General features: G+C 42.6%; 1 protein-coding gene across 2 annotated transcripts in view; it reads left to right on the top strand.

Annotated features, from left to right (window-relative positions):
• The first annotated feature begins 5,515 nt into the window (after positions 1-5,515).
• REELD1 (reeler domain containing 1) overlaps positions 5,516-10,367 on the top strand; it is a 16,005-nt gene continuing 11,153 nt past the window's right edge. Inside the window, exons 1-2 of one of the 2 annotated variants that reach the window (XM_017881496.1) lie at positions 5,516-5,557; positions 7,316-7,534. In XM_017881496.1, coding sequence (XP_017736985.1) covers positions 7,327-7,534 — 208 coding nt within the window. In that variant the 5' untranslated portion in view covers positions 5,516-5,557; positions 7,316-7,326. Of the gene's footprint in view, positions 5,558-7,300; positions 7,535-10,367 lie in introns of those variants that run through there. The other variant, XM_017881497.1, reaches the window with a different exon arrangement.

Raw genomic sequence — 10,367 nt, 5'->3', positions numbered from 1 at the left:
CCTCCATACAAATAGTCTCCAAGTCTTACTTCCATTTACTCTCTCAACATCTCAGTCCCCACTATCCTATGTCAAATGGGCCTCATTTTATGTCTGGATAATTACAACAAGCACAGCTAGTGTTCACACCTTTGTTTAAGCTCTCTCTTGCTTTGAATATCCTGTTAGCCATCTCCATCTATCTAAACTCCAACTAACCTCTAAAATCAACCATATTTTCTGGATTCTACTTGAAATATTCTGGTGTCCCAGACTCTGGTAACCTGGCTTTTATCTCTCTTCTGATCATAGCTTGTTTACTGCTGTGCATCACTGCTAGAGCATCTAGTCCTTACAACATCTTTGTGAGAAATCTAATAGTCTCCCCATTTTGCAGATGGTAAAACTGAGGCTCACCAGCATTAACTTTCCAAGGTCACATAACTAGTTTGCTGTCTGACTTTAGAGCTCTTTCTTCTGTACCTTGCTACCTCACCCCAAGTAAAATGTCAGCTCCTAGGGAGAGGATCCTGCCAATACTTTATCAGCAGACTCTCTTGCAAGTTGCTTTACAAATAGTAAGAATTCAAATGTTATTAATTAGCTTAAAAATCCTGTTTGAATGTACTGTTCTTGAACAGGGATAATGAAGGAGAGGATTATTGGGTAGAATAAAAGCACTAGGCCAGGCACAGTGGCTCTCACCTGTAATGCCAAGACTTCGGGAGGCAGAAGCAGGAGGATTGCTTGAGCCCAGCCAGGAGTTTGAGACTAGCCTAAGCAATGTGGTGAAACTCCGTCTCTACAAAAAATATAGAAATTAGCCAGGAGTGGTGGCATGTGCCTATAGTCCCAGCTACTCAGGAGGCTGAGGCTGGAGGATCACCCGAGCCTGGGAGTTGAGGCTGCAGTGAGATGTGATTGCACCATTGCACTCCAGCCTGGATGACCTTGTCTCAAAAGAAAAAAAAAAAAAGGCACTCAACTGTTTTTTTTGTTTTTAAATGGCAGAAAGTGCACAGTAGCATGGAGGATGACACAAAAGTCAGCAGACCTGCTAAACCTACGTGAATGACCATTGACTCCCCACTTTCATGTAGAGTTTAAAGAGAATCATGAGTATTTTTCTCTTACACGGATTATCCCAGCACTCCAGAAATGTTTAGGTATTTTAAAAACATCTATCTAAACGTTAAAATGCTCATCACAATGATGATACTGGAATAGCAGATTACTACATAAAAACACCAGTCAATCTCAGCAGCAAGTCATTACCAAGGTAGGAAAAACGTTTGGATAGGAAAGGCTGTTCATGAGTTACCAGAGCCATGATCTTCATCTCCAAGATCTTTGAAAATGAAGAAAATGTCCACTTGTCTGCTGGAGTGAAGGAGCAGGAAATAGGACTAGAATAGTGAGCTCAACAGATTACTCCTTCATTTGCAAACTTTTCCAAGGCAGACTCTTAAACCAGGAGTGAGTGTGGGATGGCATCAATGCAGGTTATAATTATGTGCTAGACTTTAATGCATGCCATCTCAAGATGTTTTAAGAGTAGCTCATTCTTATGCCTTTATAACTAAAATAAAACCTTAAAAATATGTATCGTTTTTTTGCTGGAAGAAATTGAAGAGATTATTTAATTCAAACCTTTTTATTTTATACCTGAGGCAACCCAGAGAAGTTAAGTGATTTACTGAAGGACACAGAGTATCTGATTTATAACCATAAAACCCACCCCAAGACTTTCCCTTGGTATGACATTAATATAACTGTTCTACTCAGGGCCAGGGGATGTTAATGTAACAGATTCAGTCACGTTAATATATCAAGTCCAGCCAAATTGCAAGTGTGAGATGACCTCAAGCAGATTCACAAAAAAAATTAAAAAAAAAAAGCTAAAAGCAAACAAAACACAGTATTTTCTTGCTTTCCAGGTGCACACAGCTGGGTCTCCTTCTTGTGGGCCGGGATTGGAGGCCAACTCACTGCTCTCTCGGGCTTTGAGCTTAGCTCATGGTCTTGCTCACAGCCACACTCTCTCACTGCCTCATCTCTGTGGTGGGCAGCACCCCTCTCTGTGGCTCAGCCAGCTTTCTCTTTCCCCAGACAAAACAGGTGTTGAGCCCTTCTTTTGTCTCACACCCCATACTAAGTGCCACCTGCTTATTATCTAATAGCTCATTGAAACTTCACCAGCACTTCGGGATGCAGGTACAGGAACTGCAGTTATCCTCATTTTGTAGAGTATGTTACAAAGCTATTCTATGGCAAAACTGTAGGGAAAAACCTTACCTATCACTGCCTGAATGCTGTGGGAACTTTTGGCAAGTTACAGAAACACTGTGACTCAGTTTCCTTATCAATAAAATGAGATAATAATAGTGCAGACCTCATTGTGTTGCTGTGTCGATGAGGTAATTTGCCAACTAGCTGACTAGAATAGTGTGTGGTACTATGCAAGCACTGTATAAATATGCTGTTATGTTTAATTACCATCCTATCCCCTCAGTGCCTCTTACACATCCTGCACGTGTACAATATGGTCCTCAGGTCTAAGCCCACACCACAACCTGTGGCTCAACCACCTTCCTTCATATAGATATGGTAGCAGCTTACCACATGTGGCTCCTGAGCACTGGAGATGTGTCTAGTCTGAATTGAGACGTGCTGTAAGTGTAAAATACCACTGGATATCAAAGACTCACTGTGGAAAAAAATGCAAAATATCTCACTAATGATTTTTTATATGCTGATTGCATGTGAAAGGTTTTCAATATATTGAATTGACTAAATTTATTATAAAAGCAAATGTCATTTGTTCCTTTTCATGTTTTTAAAAATAAGGCTAGTCCAGTTTTTTTTTGTTTGTTTTAGAGATAGGGTCTCACTCTGTCGCCCAGGCTGGAGTGCAATGGCATAATCTCAGCTCACTGCAACCTCCACCTCCCAGGTTCAAGCAATTTTCCTGCCTTAGCCTCCCGACTAGCTAGAACTACAGGCATGTGCCACCATGACTAGCTAATTTTTGTATTTTTTGGTAGAGACGGGGTTTCACCATGTTGGCCAGGCTGGTCTTGAACCCCTGACCTCAGGTGATCTGCCCGTCTCAGCCTCCCAAAGTGCTGGGATTACAGGCATGAGCCACTCTGCCTGGCCTAGAAAATTTTAAATTGCTTGTGTGACTTGCATTCTATTTCTGTTGACCAGCACTGGTATAGAGTAGCCTTCTATGTGTTCTCGGTCAGATTCCCAGGGAGAGTTTCTGGCTCAGCCCTGAATTAGCAGAGCCCTCCTCTGTGATGAGTACCCACCCTGGTACAATCAGCTTTGTGGGGAGAGTGGCATAAGATGGGCTGCTGGCTCAGCAGAGGCTGTGGGTATGGTGGGCAGGATAAGGCCATGTCTAAGATAAGGTGTCCTCCTGTTTGCAACAAGAAATATTACATGAGCAAATGGCAGGATTATTTATTGAGCCACATAGGTGCACTCTCTCTACCTTTGCACTCGCCTCCTCATTCTAATTGGTAGTTGGGCCTTTTGAGAATCCCTGTATCCGGGGAGTTTGTGGTTCAGGGCCAAAGCAGAGGTGTTGGAGATTACCCCTCTATCTGTAGTAGGTGGATTATGCCAAGTGACCCAAGGTAAAGGGGTGAGGTTTAAAAAAAAGGAGAAGAGGGACACTTTTGTCTCTAAGACTGGTACAGGAGCAGAGGGGAGTGGAGAAGAGGTTAGCCACTCTCCTGCTAGGAGCAGAGATCTGTGTCAGGACCCAGTGGAGGGAGTGGGAAGAACCTCAGCAGGGGAAGGCCACAGGGTGCACCTGGGAGGCTGAGCTCTCAGCACCCAGGCCACAGCCTTGCTGAAGACCTGAGCCCCTTTTTTTGCATAGAAGCCTTCCAACTAACAGTCTTCAAGTGACCACATGAGCTCTGAAAACTATCATAACAGCAGCCATGGAAGGAACGTACCCTAATTTTCTAGACCTCCCAGAATTTTTCATGACTCAGTGGGAGATTGAGATTTCCTCCATCCTAGTGGGATAGAGGCTTAGAGAAACCAGATTGAATTTGTTTTATTTTGTTCTGGGTGTGGGGAATACTGGAGTCCTAGGCCAAGGAAGCCCAACTTCACTTGGTGTTTATAAGATAGATAGTCTCATCTACACTTGCAACGAAAGGCTTAGCAACCTGGTCCCTAAGCCAGTGCCTTGCCTATTCAGTCACTCATATCTTTGGGCTTTTCTGAGTGGAGACAAGGCCTAACAGTCAGGACATTGCTCTCTCTGCAGCCCCCTACTCCGTATCACCCAGGACTAGCAATCCTAGTATTCTCTCAGACACCTTGCATTCAAACGGCCACCAAATCCTACCTCCACCTGATCTCCTGAGTCCATTCCTCTTTCTTTATCTTCACTGTTGGTGTTGCAAGCTTCTAGGTGATGCTGGTGTTGCACTCTGGGGACCACACTTTGAGAACCACTGATCTATAGGCTCTGTGGTATTATCAGGTGGCTCAGCAGATTCTTAGATGCATGCAAATGTGAACTCCAGCTTTCAGGCAGTTGATACAGGAGGTGCCTATGCCATGTGTTATATTTTTGTACCAAACGTTGCTCTTGGGCTAACATATCAATTCTACTTCACCAAGAGTAACTTCAGTCCACACTGACTCAAGAAACCAAGAATGCTGAGACACATTTCATTCAAACATTCTCCCCTTGGCAGGGAGATCAAGATGGAGGCATCCGGCTTCTGCCAAGGATGTCAGTGTTAGTCCTATGTAAAACCAGTTCCGGTTCTTTCTTGTTCTTCACACAGGTTTGAACAATGATGCGACTGTAAACCATGTGTGTGTATGTGTACGTGTGTGCTAATGCGATTTAGGCTGGATTTGGACACTGAGGGACAGTTCCTGGAGATGCTGAGGATTAGTGGTAACAGCTGTTACTCTCCCCATTAGAGGAAAAACTGAAAGGAGAAGAAAATACTTTTGTGTAAGGGATGGGTTTGCAACTCTGAGGGAGGAAGCCATTCTATCAAGCCTAAAGAAAAGTGTGTTCCTAGGTAAGTGGATGTTTTCTTTTTATTTATTTATTTTTGTAGAGACAGGGTCTCCCTATGATGCACAGGCTGGTTTTGAACTTCTGGCTTCAAGTGATCTTCCTGCCTCACCCTCCCAAAATGCTGGGATTACAGGTGTGATCCACTGTGCTCAGCTCCAAATGGATGTTTTTCAGCATTCAGGTAGACAAGATGCTGGTGGGAAAGAGGACACGGTGAAACCTAAGGCAGGAGGGTGGGAGGTGGGGCTGTGGCTGCAGTCTGCGAGACAAGGCACTCACTCCCCTTCCCTTGTAGGCACCTTTGTCTGATCTGCCTTTGGAAAGTAGACCACTTGCCATCAGCGAGGGCTTGAGGAGCATTTTCATTTCATTTCTTTCTCTTCTTTTCAGAGACAGGGTCTTGCTCTGTGCCCAGGCTGGAGTGTAGTGATGTGATTATAGCTCACTGCAGCCTCAACCTCCTGGATTCAAGTGATCCTCCTGCCTCAGCCTCTTGAGCAACTGGAACTATAGGTGCGCACCACCATGTCCAGCATTCGAGGGGCGTTTTCTATGTGACCCTTGTGAAAGAAAATGAGAAGGCCCCTGAGCCCCATTGACTGAGAAAATGCTTTGACAGTTCATCTTCATTATCTCCTAATGTGTCTGAGAAGCCGTAGCAATGGTTCCCTGTAGTATGGAGATGTGTGACTTTGGTGCTTCATAGAAAACAAACTTAGAAAAGAAAGGCATTGTCTGAAGGACTCTTAAATCTAAGAAATTTGAGGTATAGATCATATTCCTGTCTTCTTTTAGCTTGTGAATGTAAAAGGTGGTTGTGTGTGAAGAGACAATAGGAGTGGAGGATACTTGATTATTTGGTTTATGAATTATTTCCTTAGTCTATGGTTTTGATAGCTAGTTTCACTACCTTTTCAGGATTTAATTTTTACCTTTTAAAACCAGCTGACTACAGGGGAGGGCATTTTTTTTTTTTTTTTTTTTTTTTTGTCTTTCATTGCTCCTTAGGTCAAAATATTAGCCAAACTTCTAAAATGCCTGTGTGCAGGACTATAAAAAAAAACAGAAACAACTGGTTTTGTTGTTGTTGTTGTTGTTATTTTTGGAGATGGAGTCTTGCTCTGTTGCCCAGACTGGAGTACAATGGCACGATCTCAGTTCACTGCAACCTCCATCTCCCAGGTTCAAGCAATTCTCCTGCCTCAGCCTCCCGAGTAGCCATGGCTACAGGCACATGCCACCACGCCCAGCTAGTTTTTTGTATTTTAGTAGAGACAGGGTTTCATCTTATTGCCCAGGCTGGTCTTGAACTCCTGTGCTCAGGCAATCCACCCACCTCGGCCTCCCAAAGTGCTAGGATTACAGGTGTGAAGCACCACACCCGGCCTAAAACAGCACTGTTAAAAAATGCCTGTGATAATCCTAAATATTTATGTAGGCATCCATCTGCCTTGTTTGCTATCTCTCATTTTATTTTTGTCAACTTCTTTTACATTGCCAAATTTTAATTCTTCCTCTTGATGGGAATTAGAGGTAGTAAACAAAAATAAAATTTACTCTATAAATGCTATTTTATTGAATCATTGTATTCTATTCCTGAGCCAAAATTTTTATGAATATGTTTAAGAAGGTATAGAATAAATTGAGTATTTCTTTCTCTGCTCATCTTCTTTACTAGGATATAGCTAAAAACAGCCAAAGAAAGGACAAAGAGATATCAAAGCATTGCCAATGTAACAGTCACCTCTAAATAACTGATAGTTGGTAGACGTTTCGTAGCACTTAGCTTAGTAATTTTCAGTTGTGACAGAGATAAGATGCTCAGCCAAGCCACCCCATGCCATGCCTCGTGACCATAGTGGTGTATTGGGTGTCTACTTCAGCAATAATGTATCAGAGCTCACACTGCCCTTGGGTACCAGTCAGCTTGTAAGGAGCTCACGCTAGGATACAAACATTTTCTGGTTTTATTTCTTTGACTCAGTAATTAAAGCCTCTCTTTTGAACAACAACAACATAAAAGCAGTCTGGTCTTACGAGAAAATTATAAGAATAGAAGTTTTTGAAAAGGTGTTTGGAAATGAAACACTTCCTTTAGCCTGGCATTTCTTTTTGATCTTGGCCTTGAGCATTAGCAATTCTGGGAGGCTGCACTAAAAGCATCTCAGGTACAGAGGCAATGTGGGGTTCAGGTTAGTCACATCCCAAGAAGACTTTATGTCATTTTCCTCAATAGCGTCTGGACTGAAGCTGCTGTTTGTCATGATACAGGAGAGGGCAGGATGAGGATGCGGGCTGCCCTCGTGGGCTGGGCTTGTACCACCCTCTGCCTGGTTTCCTGCTTATCTGCCTTTTCCCATGGTGCCAGCACGGTGGCCTGTGAGGACATGCAGCCCAAGCACATTCAAGCCCAGCCTCAGCACCAGGACACCCATCACGTCACCATCCACACCCGCAGGTCTTCCTATGCACCAGGTGACAAGATTCCAGGTATGTACCGGAGAGGCTTTGAGAGACTCCAAGGAGCCCCAGAGCCCCCATGGATCTTCCAGTTTGTGTTTGTCCCAGTCAGAAGCTTCCTGGACTAAATTTGACTTAATCGTTTTTTTTTTTTTTTTTTTTTTTTTTTTTTTTTTTTTTTTAGAGATGGAGTCTCACTATGTTGCGCAGGCTGGTCTGGAACTCTGGGCTCAAGTGGTCCTCCCACCTCAGGCTCCCAAGAAAATGGGACTACAGGCACATATACCACTGTGCCATGCTAATTTTTTGTATTTTTATTTTTTTAGAGACAGAGTCTTGGTATGTTGCCCAGTCTGGTCTCGAACTCCTGGGCTCAAGTGAACCTCCTGATTCAGCCTCCCAAACTGCTGGGATTGCAGGCACAAGCCACCATGCCTAGCCTGGCTTAATCTTAAGAAGCAATTATCAGCTTAAAAATAAGCATAAAATATTTGTGTCATAAAAGCCACATAACTAAACTCTGCATTGATTGTGATCTGTATAAGAAGGCACACATATCATTATTATAGACAATTATTTTATCCTTATAATAAGATATAAATGTATCTTATTATGGACACAAATATAGTTACTCTGAACAACCTTCATGTATCATCTATGTGTGTGACATACACTTTTTTCTCATTATTTAAAACTAAAATTCATCCATCAACAGACACTTTGGTGAGAAGATGGATATTTTAATTTGCTTGACTCTAGTAACCATTTCACTCTGTGTAAGTATATCAAAACATCATGTTGTACACTTTAAATTTATACAATTTGATATTTTTAAATTAAAATATTAAGGGATGAAAAAATCATTTCCTGCTCTTTTAGTTTAGGTGCCTATAAAAGCAGGGAAAGAACATAAGCACAGGTGGTTTATGTGAGAGATCATCCCAGGAAACACAGGTGAGGAAGAGGGAAAGGGAGCTGAGCAAGAGGAGATGATAATCAAGGGCGTGCAACTGAGCGGGTCGCTGCTGTGGGCACCCGAGGTGCATTCCGGTGGGGACCCTCTGAGAAGCCATGTGAAACACCTCTGAATCATCTCTCAGGAGGATGCAGGGGCAGGGCACTTATCAGTTTTGGGTTGCCCTCCCAGGGGTGTTTCTACTTCCATGCCCACCCCCACTCCCCAAACTCACACACACTCTTCAGAGTCCATCGCTTACCTTGGACCAAGCTTGGAAGTGGCAGTGAGGGACAACAGGGGAGGAAGCTATAGATGCTTCAGATGCCACTAAGTGTAGGCAGAAAACTGCGCACCCAAGGCGAGCTCCATCAGCAACTTTTGCCCTAAACCCCTCTTGATTTTTACTGATTCTTTTGACGGGAACTAAAGGTGACAAACAAAAATGAAATTTACTCTATAAATATTGTTTTATCCATTCGTTTCGTTCTGTTGAGAAGTGTGAAAAAACATGGGTGGATAGTACATGAGCTCAACATCAATATACTTCCCAATATACTGAATTAAGGCTGTTGTAACAGAACTTCCCAAACTTTGTCGCATCATGACACAGAAAGCGAGTCTGTGTATATAGCACACCGGGGCAAATGCAAGAGGCTCCCCAAGGAAGGCCACTTCTTTGGGGTCTCCAACCACCCTAGTATGCATCCAGCCCCTCCCAGCATGAAGGGATTGGTATGTCAGTATCCTAGTGTTCTGTGGCTAGGGGAATAACAATGGTAAGAATCAAAACTATGTCAGCCAGGCTTGGTGGCTCACGCCTTTAATCCCAGCACTTTGGGAGGCCAAGGTGGGTGGATCACTTGAGCTCAGGAGTTTGAGACCAGCCTGGGCAACATGGCAAAACCCCATCTCTACAAAAAACAAAAAACAAAAAACAGAAATTAGCCGGGCATGGTGGCTTGCACCCTGTGGTCCCAACTAGAGGCTAGTGCTAGAGGCTGAGGTGGGAGGATTGCTTGAGCCTGGGAGGCAGAGGTTGCAGTGAACTGAGATAGCACCACTGCACTCCAGCCTGGGTGACAGTGACAAAGTGAGACTCTGTCTCAAAAACAAACAAAACCCAAAACCAAAAAACCACTATGTCAGGGAGAAAAATCTGCAGAAATAACTACAAATATTGTGATCCCTAAATTCTGAAGGTATCCTGAGGGAAACATAATTGGATTGTAACTGGAACCAAGACAGCATATGTAATAAATAACTTAAGGGAGTACCTCATGGATTCAATGAGAGTCAGCTATTACTCACTTATGTTGTAAGTATACTGTTTTCTTACCGGGATCTGTGAGCTCCTTGAAGGTAAGGGCCATGATATCTTGCTCATAGATATATACTCAACACCTAGCATAGTGCCTAGTGTTCAATAGTTCTAAATATTTGTTCAAATGTTGTTAATAAAAATTCAAATGTGTGGAAAATAAAACAATCCTAGACACCAAGCTGTATTTAGCCAATTTGTAAAGGTCTGACCCTGGTTTTAGCCACTCATTCCCTTGAACATGAGTGGCTAATTTTAAAAAAATTTTAAAATAGCTTAAAGATATTACATGCTTTAAAATGTTAGAATAGTATCAAAAGGTAGAAAATTAAAAGTACTTTTCCTTCTCTTGCTCTGAACACTCAATTTGATTCTCCAGAGGTAACTCTTGTTAAGTTTCTTGCACCTCTTTTCAGAAGTTTTCCATGCATATAAGCATATGTGAGTGAGATCTCAAATTAATATAATCTTAAGCAGACACAAATTAAATGTCTGTGTAATGTTTATATTTTTTTTTACCTGACAATCAGATTGATATCTTTTATTGAATACAGAGCTTGGGTTTTGTTTTTTTTTTTTTTTTTTTT

Source organism: Rhinopithecus bieti, unplaced genomic scaffold (genome assembly GCF_001698545.2).
Source record: "Rhinopithecus bieti isolate Rb0 unplaced genomic scaffold, ASM169854v2 scaffold_12478, whole genome shotgun sequence".
Lineage (NCBI taxonomy): Eukaryota > Metazoa > Chordata > Mammalia > Primates > Cercopithecidae > Rhinopithecus > Rhinopithecus bieti.
This window is presented reverse-complemented; position numbering and strand designations above follow the sequence as displayed.